This window comes from Amblyraja radiata, chromosome 8, assembly GCF_010909765.2.
Source record: "Amblyraja radiata isolate CabotCenter1 chromosome 8, sAmbRad1.1.pri, whole genome shotgun sequence".
In the NCBI taxonomy this organism is placed as follows: Eukaryota; Metazoa; Chordata; class Chondrichthyes; order Rajiformes; family Rajidae; genus Amblyraja; species Amblyraja radiata.
This window is the reverse complement of record NC_045963.1, coordinates 18,839,382-18,853,874: the sequence shown is the minus strand read 5'-3', so window position 1 is coordinate 18,853,874 and position 14,493 is coordinate 18,839,382. Positions and strand designations below refer to the sequence as shown.

The following is a 14,493-nucleotide window of genomic DNA, read 5'->3' as shown; positions in this document are numbered from 1 at the left end:
AGGGGTGACCACCCAAATATATTAACATTGGTTCCTTTAATTTTATTTTTCTGTTTGTATCTACATATATATATTAAAAAAACAAGTACATAGACAGCAAAGCCAGAGAAAAAAGTGGATAACTTACCTCTTTTTGACTTACAGTTTTTGGCCAGAATTTTAATAATCCTCTAATAACCTGCAGAAAATCACAAAAACATATTAAGATTAAAGTAAAATAGCTTAATTTGTAGCAGAGGAAATCATAATTACAATGCTTCCCTTTATTATACACATAAATCAGAGAAAAATGTAAGCAGTATTCTCACAGATACATACAAACTGTTTAGAGAAAGGTAATGTACATTAAGACTGTAAACATTTCAAAGCATAATCATAAATAAATCAATTACTGGAAAAAGTATATTCGAAAACAAACAATTAGTTTAAATGAAATCTTGTTTTATAAATTAACGTATTTTCTAACATGTTTCTGTTGTAAATTTACAACAATTTCTGTTGTAAAATTATTTAAAAAAAATTAAAACAGGACTATCTTAAAGAAAGTTTATTGTTCCTATTGCTAGAACAGTATTATGGACATAACATGAAAACAAAGAATACGCTCCTGAACAACTCATCTGTATGGTGCATTGTTTCAAAGAAAAATAAGTCCAGAAGACTGCATTGAAAATCACCAACATGCTCAGCACAAAGGGCCCCTCCCAGCCCTGATGAACCAAAATATAAACTAATATGCACAACATTAACCCAACTAGCTTGAAGGAAAGAACGGCAGATGCTGGTTTAAATCAAAGGTCGACACAAAATGCTGGAGTAACTCAGCGGGTCAGGCAGCATCTCTGGAGAGAAGGAATGGGTGATGTTTTGGGTCGCGACCCTTCTTCAGGCTGACAGTCAGGGGAGGAAAGAAAGGCCTCAGCCCGAAACATCACCCATTCCTTCTCTCCAGTGATGCTGCCTGTCCAGCTGAGTTACTTCAGCATTTTGTGCCTATCTTCGGTGTAGACCAGCATCTGCAGTTCCTTCCTACACATCACTTGCATCTATTTAGTTCTGCTATGATACATATTAATGTGACAAATCAAGCTGGGCACAGCTGGCAGTGCCAATGGGAACCGCTGTAATTTGGCTGCTCCCAGCAAAGAAAGCAAACTAATGGGACTAAAGGCCAAGGTCTCTGGGCCACATTGTACAATTTAAAAATCATGGCTGGATCTTCCAAAGTTTCAAGGATTCTCGAAAGGACCCAGCAGCATGGAAAACCTGCAGAAGTAATGCCAATGTGAAAGGAGGAAGACAGTTGGCTTAACATTTGCCATCAGAAAATTGATGGAATGCATTATGAAAATAGTTACAGAACATAAAGAAAATAATATGATCAAGCATTCGATAAATTTATTGGACTTCATTGAGGATCTAACATGTATGGTGAATAAAAGGGAAATAATTTATTGGATTTTCAGAACATATTTAATGAGGCTGACTCTTCTAGTTGTACTACTGTGTAACTAGAGACATTAAATTTGACCTATAGTTAACATTAAGGATAAGGAATAACAACTTACTACATAAAAGTTACTGCACAAGGTAAAGACACGTGGCAGTCTAGGTTATATATACGCGTGGATAGCGGTTTGGTTGACTGAAAAACAGCGAATGGTGATAAATGGGTCATTTTCAAGGTCATGGTTGGCAAGCCTTAATTGATAGGATGCTACATGGGTGCCTTTCCCCCGCAGTGGAAATGTTTTGATTCTGCTGTGGGGGGATGTTTGTGTTGAACTCTGTAATATGTTGTGTCCATTTTTATTCTTTTTTTTTTTTTTTTAAACCTTTTTCTATGGTTTGCAATGGAACTTATTATTATTTAAATTATGTGAAGCGCTTTGGGGTCAATGCAAATTGACTTAAAATGCGCTATATAAATAAAGCTTACTTACATCTATTTACAGTTTATACTAATGACTTAAAGCAAAGAGATCAAGTGCAAGATAACCAGTATTGCTCAATGATATACAGATATGGGCTGTGTTTTATGGGCAGCCATGATAGTCTTTCATGGGGTGTGTATCATGGCTGCTACACAAACTGGAAACGCAAACTGTGAGTCGGCAAAGGAATATAGTTATACCGAGTTTTTAAAAAAATCACCAGGAGAGAATAATGTAGGAAATGTGAGGTCATCCTTTTTCACAGAAAGTGTAGAGAAGCAGAATAATTCATACATGAAAATAAGTTACAGATGATCTGGTTGTCCTCATACATGTTAGCGTGTCGGTAAAACAAGTACTAAGGGAAATAGAAGGTTGGCTTTATTGCATGGGAAAATCCATGCTGGATTAAATCCAGATCCCTGACTCGACTCATTGTGCCTGACATTGAATTTGGAAGACATACAGTTTAAATGCAGGGATAAATAATAACTTGCAGTTATAGCACCTTCAAAATAGTTAGTCCTTCACACAAACATCAAACAAAATTTGTCAAGAAGTTGCCCAGAAATTAGAACAGATGCTTGCTCAAAGTAACATGTTTTAAAGAACATCCTGAAAGAGGAGAGTTGGACAAGTTTACCTCTTATTCTGCACAACTCCACATAAATTGACAGAAATGAAAATTACATAATTGGGTAAGTATTGCTCAGTATATTTCTGTAAGTGGATTGAACCTTTCTCCTTTGAACAAGCAATCGAAGAGCAGCAAAAGTTGGTACCAGTGGTACTTTGGTACCTGTGGAGATAGTTTACCATTGGCTGGAACGGACAGAATGATGAGCCGGTTCACTGAACCATCAGTGTATCCACTCACTGTTCGTTTTCTTATCATTGACACGTCACAAAATGATTGACCTTGTCAACCAAATGCTGTACAAGAGAAATTGTTAACTTTACGTAGACGAGACTATGCTAACACCGATTCAGTCAACATATTAATTTCAGGTGGAAATAACTTGCATAACTTGCAACAGAAGTAAATATGTATTAAAAAAATGTTCACAAAGTCACATATCCCTGTTCATCTCATAATTTCACCCACACATACCATGCAACTGTGTTGGGAATACATGACTAAAGAGTCTGTCATTTATTTGTAATCTACAATCAGATTTGCGAATAGCCACATTTCAATTTTCAATCAGTCACATGTGCAAATGACATGATCTAATTTCACAAATGCACATGCATGCTTAGCATTAATGATTTGTAAATTGGACTAGATGCTTTCTGCAATGATCCAAACATGAATCTACAATCTTTCTGTGCAAGGCTGAAAAAGCTGATGACGGCATAATTACCATTATTGTCTACCTAAGATCTCCCCCCCACCCAATGCATACAAGCCCACAACCTGATCGTACACTGACCACATTCCTTAATTTCAATGCATTGTCCTATTCCAAATGAAATGCCTGTTAAACCTCCATGGTATCCTCATTTTTGAACTTTGGAAATTGAGTTAACAATCAGACCACAGGCTTGAAACACTGCGTCTCATGGACTATGCACATGTATTTTAACATTACAACAGTTTATATCTATAGATCTATTCCTCGCTTTACAAATGGAATATGGTCCTGAAAAAATGTCATCAGGTGACATTTTGTACAAGAAGGCAGCGGGGCAAAATGCATTTTGTGTTTTTTAGGATGGGCAAAGAATGGCATGCTAATGAAAAATATATCTGTATATCCAAGACGCATGTCCCAGACAATCAAAGGTGCTATCGCAAACTTTTGTGAATTGAACATTTGTATTTGAAGGAATAGTTTTATATATCTAACTTGAACAGCTACACATTATGGATAGGATAGGTTTAGAGGGATATGGGCCACGCGAGGGCTGGTGGGACTAGTTTAAATGGGGCATATTGTCGGCCTGGGCAAGTTGGGCCGAAGGGCCTGTTTGTTTGCTGTTTAACTATCTATTTGGTCTTGCATCAAGGACCCCTCCAACAAGTACATTATTTATTCTTGTAAACCAGAGTAAAACATTAAGTGTAAAATATATGACAATGCCCAGAACCAAATAGTCTATTTAAATATAATTTATTGAATTAATATTTTCCATGTCCTCTTACATTCTCAGGGACGCAAGACTCAGCAGATCAAATAGATAGTTAAACAGCAAACAAACAGGCCCTTCGGCCCAACTTGCCCAGGCAGACCAATATGCCCCATTTAAACTAGTCCCACCAGCCCTCGCGTGGCCCATATCCCTCTAAACCTATCCTATCCATGTACCTGTTCAAATGTCTCTTAAACGTTATGATAGTACCTGCAGATTTAGTTATTATTTATGAATCAGGATTATCAAAATAACACTGCCAAAAAAAAAATACAGCAACTTTAATTTAACTCACCACTTCTCACTTCGCAAAATAATAATTTAAGCTAAGTGGTTAAAGCTCTTCCGAAGGGGCCTTTACATTCAGGCCCACACCCTCTGCAATCAGTGGAATGAAATTTTTGGTCAGATCATCCCCTCAATTATAATATTTTCTGGATGATATGAAGGTAGTCTTCTACGGTAGTCTACATTAGATTGCACTCATCATCCCCAAAGAAACCAAAATCTTCGGGGAGAATACTATTTCTTGAATGCATGTAGCCACAAAATGGGAGTGGAGAAAAAACAGATGAAGTGGGCATAATCAAATCTAATCAATACATGGTGCATTTGCTTATCAAAATTACCTTCTGTCCTACTACTACCAATGCCAAGCTAGATTTATCATATTCCATTAATGCAGTTCAAATTTAATTGTTTGGGATCCGAAATGCATTTTAAAACGTTCTTCATATATAACAAAACAATTATCAATAAACATTAAAAGGAGCTATAAAAACTTTACACATTTTCAATAAAAAAGATATGTACTATGTGTTGGCATTTAATCTTCTTTACTGATTCTTCAATCATCTTCTCTTCCTTCTTCTTATCATTCTTCTTGCTGTACCTTAGTCTCAGCTTCTTGGACATACCTTTGTTATCGGATATTGCTTTTCGTCTGAAGTCGAACTGCGCGCACAGGAACTTTGTGCATCTGGTATGGTCTCCAATATTCTGCCCATTAGCCAGGAGCCTCGTGGTGCAGTGGAATCTGCCACCACAACAATGTCACCTGGAGCAAAGCTTCTCCTCACCATTGTTATCGTTCTTGGATTAGAGGCAAGTATTCTTGTGTCCACCGTTTCCAAAAGAGTTCTGCCACATATTGCACCTGTCTCCATCTGCATTTAATATACAAGTATTCCTTCACAAAGAGTCCAGGTTGTAGTATTGGCTTGGTTTTCAACAGAAGAAGATGGTTTGGTGTGAGTGCTTCCAGGTCCATTGGATCATCAGAACTCTTGGTAATAGGTCGATCATTCAAAATTGCTTCAACTTCACAAATTAAAGTTTGCAATCCTTCATCGTCCAGAACTTGTTGGATAAGAATAGAGCGCAGCATACTTCGAACCATCCGGATCAATCGTTCCCAAACACCGCCATGATGGGTTCCTGCTGGGGGTTAAAGTGCCACTTTATCCCTCGCTGAAGCATAGAACTCAGGATCTTATCCTGGCTCAAGCCATTGAGTGCTTCTCTCAATTCTCTGTGTGCCATTGTCTCATCTTAAACATGAAACTTGAACTCGTCGACAGATGAATCTTCGTAATGCATGGATGCAGGAGTCTGTGTCAAGTGTAGGAGCAAATTCAAGATGTACTTAAGCACTGTTGTGCTATCGGTCCTAAAGATGGATTTGTCCAGTTAAAGCTGTAATTCCTTTCACAGCATCGTGTCAACTCTGACAGCTAGGACTGCAGCTGTAAGCTCCATTCTGGGAATCGTCATTTGCTTTAATGGTGCCACTCTGGATTTTCCCATTATGAATGCAACATGCACTTCTTTGTTATCATCTTCCAGTCTTAGATATGAAACAGTACCGCTTGCGTCTGAAAAGTGGTGCAGCTGTGCATATCTGATTTGACCATGGTTTGCGGGCTTCATGCACAGGTTCACTTTAAATTCCACTATCTTGTTAAGATCTATTAACCTCCTGTCCATCGCTGAGAGAAGGTTTGGGATATGTTTTCATCCCATCCGAGTATTTTCTTACAGAGCTCCTGCATAATCAGCTTGGCTGGCAGAGTAAATTATGCTAGAAATCCTAAAGGGTCGTATATAGAACCAACCACGGACAAGATGCCCCATCTTGTGTATGGTCGTTCTTGTACAGCAATTCTGAACTTGAACACATCTGTTTCAACGCAACAGTGCAATCCCAGTGCTCTTTCCATAAGCAGATTGTCTTTGTCCAAGTCCAACTCTCTGGTCTCCTTGGCTCTGTTTTCTTGTGGAATGGATGCCAATACAGCACGGCTGTTGCTGATCCACTTTGAGAGCATGAATCCTCCCATTTGCCAGAAGGAAGTCAGGTCTCTTGCCATTTAAACAGCTTCCTGTTCCGAAAGGATGGATTTTAAACAATCATCTACATAGAAGTTGTTCTTTACTGTGTTTGTCACCTCTGCTGGAAAGTGAGCTTTGTTGTCCTCAGCCGTCTTCCTTAATGCAAAGTTTGCACAACTTGGTGACAACACTGCTTCAAAAAGATGTACCTTCATCCGGTATTCAACAAGATCTTGCTGCACGTCACCCTCAGGCCACCACAGGAATCGCAGATGGTCAATATGCGTTTCTGATACCTTGACCTGATGAAACATTGCTTTGATATCAGCCATCAAAGCAACCGGTTCTTGTCCGAATCTGATGAGAACTCCAATGAGTGAGTTGGTAAGGTCTGGACCCTGCAGCAGTTGGCAGTTAAGTGATGAATCTTTGAAGACTACACCAGAGTCAAAGACCACCCTTAAGGTTCCTTTCCTTGAGTGATACACCCGTGGTGAGGGATGTACCAGAGTTCTCCATCACTTCGATTCAGCTGGTCCACTGGTACCATTTCAGCATAACCATTGTCAATCATTTCTGTGAGGAAAGATGTGCATTCATCATGAATTTTCTTATTCTTGCCGAACCTGCGTTTCAGGCTCTGGATGAGCTGCTCTGTAATGCAACGGTTATTTGGCATGCTGACGCTTTCTTGTTTGTCTAGACAATAGTGTCCATCTATCATCTTTGCCGAGCGATCCACAATATCCAAGAATTTTACCTCCTCTCTGGAAATTTCCTCTGTTTCCTTGCTGGTTCTTTCACTGAAGTCGTGATTGCATTGCTTCACCAGTAGCTCCTCTAGGTTTACAATGGATATTCGATTGACAGCAGCAGCAGGGCAGCCATTGTCATCCCTGTTTTCGTTGTCTCTTCTCAGGGGACCAGAAATGACCCGCCCCAGTAGGGTCCTCATGGCATAGGGTCCAATACCTTGGCTGCTGAGCAGCTCCCAAGGTTCCAATACCTTTGAAGCATTTGTCCCAATGAGTAGGTCAATGCCAAAGTCTATTTCAGGAATCTTGATGTCCTTCAAGTAAGGCCATTGGATCAGGTCTTCCTGTTTGGGAATGATTAGCTGCGAAACCGCTATGATCTTATGTGTGAACACATCAGATGGTTGGATAAAATCGTCTTTGTCCAGACTAGATATTTCTAAACCTGATGATATGATGACTGATCACAGGCTTCATGATAAGCAAGAGAATATTGGTCTTTTGTCCTGTAATGTTCACCCAGCCTTCTCATCAAGCTTTCTGTGCAAACCGTAGTTGAACTACCATGATCCAAAAATGCACATGTTTGCAACACAGTGGCCCCCTTGTGGCTCTTTACCTATACTGGTACAATGGAGAAGATGCAGGTTTCATCACCGGCCCCAATATGCCCACACATATGAGGTGAGGGAACACCATTACTCACAATTGGCTTCTCATTCTGTTCTGTATACTCCGGCTTCTTCTCTTTGTTCTTTTGTTCAATGTGAAGTATTTCAGGATGATTTTGGTTGCACACATGACAAGTCAAACGACTCTTGCAGTCTTTGCTCATGTGTCCTATCTTCAAACATCCAAAACAGACTCTCTTCTCCTTTAAGAAATCTATCCTTTCTCTGCGTCCCTTCTTCCTGATCTGTGGGCACCACCCTACTGTGTGACCACTTTTATTACCGAACAAACAACAACCTTGAGAGTTGGTGGTCGATATATTTCTTCTCATTCCACCTGTTGCCAAATTTTCTTGTACTGCTGTTTCTACAGGTATTCCAGTTGTTGCAAAACTGCTTCCTCTAGGTCCTGACCTTTCTCTTGCTTTAGCAAAAGTAGAGCTTTTGACAGTTGCAATTAGGCAAGCATCCTGGATTTTTCCAAAAAGTGGTTCTGACAGTATCTTCACTTGTCTCTCCATGAAGTCCACCAGGTCAGAAAATCTAGCTTGATGTCCACACCTTTCCTGCAGCTGACATGCCCTATCCCTCCACTTGTCTCTGAGCTTGTAAGGCAGTTTTAGAAGGATGGTCTTCATATTGGAAACAACATTCATTTCCTCCATTTGGTGAGATGTTCCATAGCATTGCTACAACCTCTAAGGAACAGTGAGAAAGCTTGCAATGCCTTCACATCCTCTGGCCTGATAACTGACCAGGCAAATGCCTTGACAATAAATGCAGTGGCAATCTTATGTTCATTACCAAAATGTTCTTTAAGCAGATCTTTTGCTCTTTGATAGTTCTGGGCTGGAGGCAAATGTCGGCAACTGTGGACCAAGTCTTTTGGATACCCTCTTGTGTATTGCTCTAGAAAGTGCAAACAATCACTGTTATCATTAGTTTTTCTTTCCACTCCTCTCGCAAATGCCGTGATGAAAACTTCATACTGCAAAGGATTTTGTTGAGCCAGAAGAGTAGTGATGTCATTTTGCCTCTGCATTAGGTTCCAGATATCACCTTGGTTTCAATCATTCAGTACAGAGGCAATAGTGCTAACATGCCCCTGCACACCCTTTTCCATACGAGTCTGTACATTTTGCCTTTGAAGAGAGTTTGAGTAAGATCGGTCATATCATGAGCTCTATAAGATGGTCCATGAGATGTTTGTTTTGGTCTAACAATTTGTTGCTGGGAGGAAGATTCAGATCCCATCAACACATTCTGTCTTTGTTGCACTGGATCAGGCAAGTATTCAACTGCCTGTGAATTTAATTTAGCTGATTTTCCTTTTGAGCTGTTCCTTTTCTCATATAAGAGTTCATCCCATCAGATACTCTAGAGTGGCTTCTTGATCCCTTGGCCTCAAGTACATTGATTTTTGCATTGGTTGCTGCCAGCTCAGTCTCTAGTTCCAGCTGTTCTTTCTCTCTTTTCAATTGTTCCCACCTGTGGTGGGACTGATAAACAACAACGACGAGTCTGCCTACAGGGATGAAGTCCAAAAACTGACTGTCTAGTGTACCAAAAACAACCTGGTACTCAACCCATCAAAGACAAAAGAACTGGTCGTTGACTTCAGGAGGAAGAGGAGAGAGGAACCTGCTCCCTTATACATCAAAGGAGACATGGTGGAGAGAGTCACTGGCTTTAAGTTCCTGGGAATAAACATCCCCCAGGACCTCAAATGGCAAATGAACACCGTCACTCTCGTGAAGAAGTCACATCAGCGGCTGTATTTCCTGAGGTCTCTGCGGAGAGCAAACGTCTCACAGCCGCTGCTGCTGTCCTTCTACCAATGCGCCGTGGAAAGTATCCTCTCCTATGGAAACCTGGTGTGGTTTGCTAGCTGTACTGTGGCTGAGAGGAGGGCGCTGCAGGGAATTATAAAAACTGCACAGAGCATTACAAACGCTCAACTGCCCTCCTTGGATGATATATATAGGGCCCGATGCTTGCGCCGGGCCACAAATATCAAGCAGGACACATCCCACCCTGCCAACCACCTTTTCACTCTGCTACCCTCTGGGAGGCGATTCAGGTCTCTGAAGGCTCGCACCAGTAGACTAAAAAATAGTTTCTACCCATGTGCGATAAAAGAGCTTAATTCCAACAGAGAACACTGGGGAAGCAAAATGTAATTCCAAGAAATGCCGCCAAATTCTTTTAAAATACTTATTTATTATTTTACTAATAAGTGTACATATGTGTCCATGGTTGTCGTGTTTGTATTTAAAAAAAATTTTTTTTTTTTAACCGGAGATGTAATGGAATTTCGTTGCACAGTATTGTGCAATGACAATAAACGTATTCATTCATTCATTCATTCATTCATTCATTCATTCATTCATTCATATGTTCTTTCTCTCTTTTCAATTGTTCTTCTTGTCTTTCACGCTCATGCTTGGCATTGGTTGCTGCCAGCCCAGTCTCTAGTTCCAGCTGTTCTTTCTCTTTCCAATTGTCCCTTCTCTCTTTTCAAATGTTCTTCTTGTGCCTCGACCTCATGCTTGGTGTCAAGTTGGGAAAACGGGAAGTACAACGAGATCTGGGGGTCCTTGTTCATCACTCACTGAAAGTAAGCATGCAGGTACAGCAGACAGTGAAGAAAGCGAATGGCATGTTGGCCTTCATAACAAGAGGAGTTGAGTATAGGAGCAAAGAGGTCCTTCTGCAGTTGTACTAGGCCCTGGTGAGATCACACCAGGAGTATTGTGTGCAGTTTTGGTCTCCAAATTTGAGGAAGGACATTATTGCTGTTGATGGAGTGCAGCATAGGTTCACAAGGTTAATTTCCGGGATGGCGGGACTGCCATATGTAGAGAGAATGCAGCGACTGGGCTTGTATTCGCTGGAATTAAGAAGGATGAGAGGATATCTTATAGAAACATAAAATTCTTCGACGATTGGACAGGGTAAATGCAGGAATGGCGGCGTCAGGCTTGTGAAATAAAACAATCCATGTTCCCAAGTTTTCACAAGCTCCAGTTTCACTCATAGAGCTAGTTCTCACTTAATTGTAATGGCAAATTTCTGACTCTTCCAGTATCCTCTTTTCCGTTGCCATTACTACACAGGTAAGTAGGAGTGATCTTACGCAGACCAAATAGAACAGATTTTCCAGTCGTTATTTCCAGTTTAATTGATTGTTTATTGAAGTAGTTGTACAAACAAAGAGATGGACGTACCAGGTTTTCTTTATTCTACATACAAGTTGTAGCTGGCTGTTCTCCCCGGTCTGGTGAGAACTGTATGCTCTCCCTCCCTGTGTCTGTCGCTTCCTGTCCCCAATGCCCATATATATACGCCACTCTGTGCATTTAATGACCGCCCCCAAGTGTCCAAAATAATACTGCAAGTTATATCTAGACAAAATAATATAATATGCCAACAGTGGCTAACCTAAACATAAATGGCGCCTATTCTCTGCTTTCACTGCCCTTAGATTAATAATTGCACCAAAAACCCAACCACCAGAGAAAAAATTCTAATTTCTGTCTAAAATGGGATAACCATTATTTTTAAACAATGATCCATTGTTCCAGATATTCCTATATGAGGAATCATTTTTTCCACATCAACATTCAGGATCTTGCCTGTTTCAATCGATTAGTGAAGCTATTCTTCAGTTATAATGGGCACGTGAATCCACAGAAGGTTGGCGAGTAGGCAGGAGGAGGGGTGGTGGAGGGGAGTGGGATTGGTAGTCGTGCTGTAGTAGTGCTTAAGGGTCTCTACCGATGAATAGGAAAGTAAAGTTGTGGTCACAATCAGATTGGTTGTGATCAGGTCAGGCTTGTGAGGCACAGTGGTCCACTCCTGCTTAATTCATACTTGACTAAGTGGCGGGTCCCTGTCACACTGGAGGCCGGGTCTCCCAACGCAACCCATTCCCCAATGCAATATTCCACCACTCACCCGTTCCCCCAATGCAACCCGTCTCAGCGTAATATTGTACCACTCATGCATAGCCCCCAACTGCGCAGGCACGGCTCATTTCCCCTCATCTACCAGCACTCCCTCCCATTCTTCTTTCCCCTCTCCTCCTCCCCCTCCCTCACCTTTCCCCAACTCTCAGTCACTCCCTCCATAACTCCTCTCCCCTCGCTACCCCCCCTCCTATCCCTCTATTCCCCCACTCCTCACCTCACCCTATCCCCCCCCACTCTCCCCCGACCTCCCGCACGGCCCTCCTCTGCCTCTATTCCCCCTCCTCCCCCACTCTCCCTCCTCACCTCCCCCACTCTCCCTAACTACCCCGCCTCGCCCTCAATCCCCCCACTCTCCCTCCTCACCTCCCCATTTTACATATTCCGGTAGAGATTTACCCCATGATTTTAAAAATCCCCTCATCTGAAAATTTGATTCATTATTTCTGAGTTTTCACCAATCTGACATCTTTTTTAAAAATCAAACTGCAGAAGCGAGCTGATGACATCACAATGCCTTCGCTCCTCGTGGAAATTTGTGCAGAGCTGCGAGTTATGTGGCCCCCCCCCACCCCCAGCTGCCACCCCCCCCACATCGGGGACCCGGAGTGTAGAGTGCCGCACACGGCGAGGAAGAGACTGCGCCCCACCTGCACATGCAGTGTGAGAGGCCGCAGCCCCCGCTCGACCATCCGAAGGGGCCGCTCCCCCAAGCCAGGCCACATTCCAGCCCCACACTCCCGACACCTGGGCACCCGGTACAGAGGGGGGAGGGCCGGGAGGGATATTTCCCCGTCCGTCTGCTCCTGGGCCCGGCCAAGACGGCCACCCGCACTGGGGTCGACCGCCCGCCCCTCCTCAGGGCCCACGCCCGCGCGCCCCAGAGAGGGAACACGCCGTGTCCACGGGGACTCCGGAGGCCCTCCGTGAATGCTGGTCGCCACAGGAGGTTGAGCGCTCCGTTGATAAAGTTGGCGATACATCAACTCGATGATCGCCTGCCTGCAAACTGTCAACATAGGCAGTGCCTGATTGTGTCAATACTCACTCGGCCGGATGTCCGCAGCGCAGCGCCCCTCCCTTCACCCCCACTCCTCCCTCATCTCTCTCCCCCTCCCCCCGTCTGCCCCCCCTTCTCCCATCCAGCCCCCCTCCCCCACCCTTTGCCCCCCTCTTCTCCTCCTCTCTCCCCCTCCCCCCATCTGCCCCCTCTCCTCCAGCCCCCTCCCCCTACTCCACTCCCTCCTTTTGCCCCCCCCTCTCCCCCCACTTCTCTTTCCCCATCCACCCCTCCTCACCCCCCACCCCGTGTGTGGGGGGTGGTTAGTGTGTGTGTGACGCCATAGCCCCCCTTGGTCTAGTGCCAAATAAATACCTGCCGGAAATATCAGAAAGAATAACAAAACCAACTTGAATGATAGAATTTTTAATTTATTATTTTGGTTCCCTCTTAAGTATTCACTTTAAAAGGGAAAGTGCAAAGAGCTCCACTCGGTTACTCAGTGAAGCTTTTATCAATAAATTTTCATTTTTAACTTCCTTTGATTTACCTTTCATTCACTACCTCTGTTACATGTGTCTATTTCCAATCCTAGCTACAGCATTAGAAAGGTTATGAATTGATCGGCAGCATCTACGGGTTTCATCTCTTCATAGCTTGATAAAGCTATGCAAATAGAAATTCCTGGAGTTGTTCAAATCTTAGATGGCCTCTCAATTCTGCAGCAACTTCTTAAGTAGTTTGACTTTATCCAGACCTGAAATCTATTTGAAACAGAGTAACAAACTAAGCAGTTACTCAAATGTCCAATAATGCACAAAAATACTAATTTAATTATGAAATATAGCAAGTTAACTTCTAAAAGTTAAATCTGTAGGTGCAAGAATAAATAATGCATAACCCAAATATGCTATCTTCAAAAAGGGAAAAATGCCTCTGACATAAAGGATATTGTAAAGATCAATAACCCACAAACAACCAATATTCTTGTCATTTGTAATTAGTATAATCAGATCTGCATTAAAAAAAACAGAATTCCTGTAATGCTCAAAAACAGTTCTTGAACATAATGTAGTACAAAGTGCTAAAGAAACAGAATTAATATTTTCACAATTTCATGACACAAGAGGCAGCCTTTTCAGCCCACCGAGTCCGCCAGCTTTCAGAATAGCCTTCAGATCCTGTTTACCCGATTCACATTCCTGTAACATGTTCACTCACATGTGTTGATTAATATTTGAACGGGTAATTTACAACAACTAATGAAGAACAATTTTGGTTTGGGGATGTAGGAGGAGAGACTGGAGTAGCTAGGGGAAAAAATACATGGTCGCACAGAGAATACAGAAGCCACCAAAGATCAGACTGAACCTGGAAACAAGATGTTGGAAGCCTGAGGAGAAAGAGAGAGAGAGGGAAGGCAGGGATTATTTGAAATTAGAGAAATCAATGTTCATATCGCTGGCTTGTGCGCTGCTCAAGACAGAGAGGTCAGTATGGGAATGGGAAGGGGAGTTAAAATGTTTGGCAACCGTGAGATCGCGTAAGCCAAGGCTGCCTGAGCATAACTGTTCAGTGAAATTATCACCCAGTCTGCGATTGGTCTCGCTGATATATAGCAGTCCACAAACAACAGATACAGTAGATGATGGAGGAGGTGCAAGTGAACCTCTGCCTCACTCTAAAGGACTGTCGGGGATG

At 42.3% G+C, this 14,493-nt stretch overlaps 1 protein-coding gene across 2 annotated transcripts in view; it reads right to left on the bottom strand.

Moving 5' to 3' along the window:
* The window catches only part of ppp2r5a (protein phosphatase 2 regulatory subunit B'alpha), a 106,658-nt gene that overhangs the window by 11,072 nt on the left and 81,093 nt on the right, over window positions 1-14,493 (bottom strand). For both annotated transcript variants that reach the window (XM_033025306.1, XM_033025307.1), the window contains one exon: window positions 128-178. In XM_033025306.1, coding sequence (XP_032881197.1) covers window positions 128-178 — 51 coding nt within the window. The remainder of the gene's footprint in view (window positions 1-127; window positions 179-14,493) is intronic.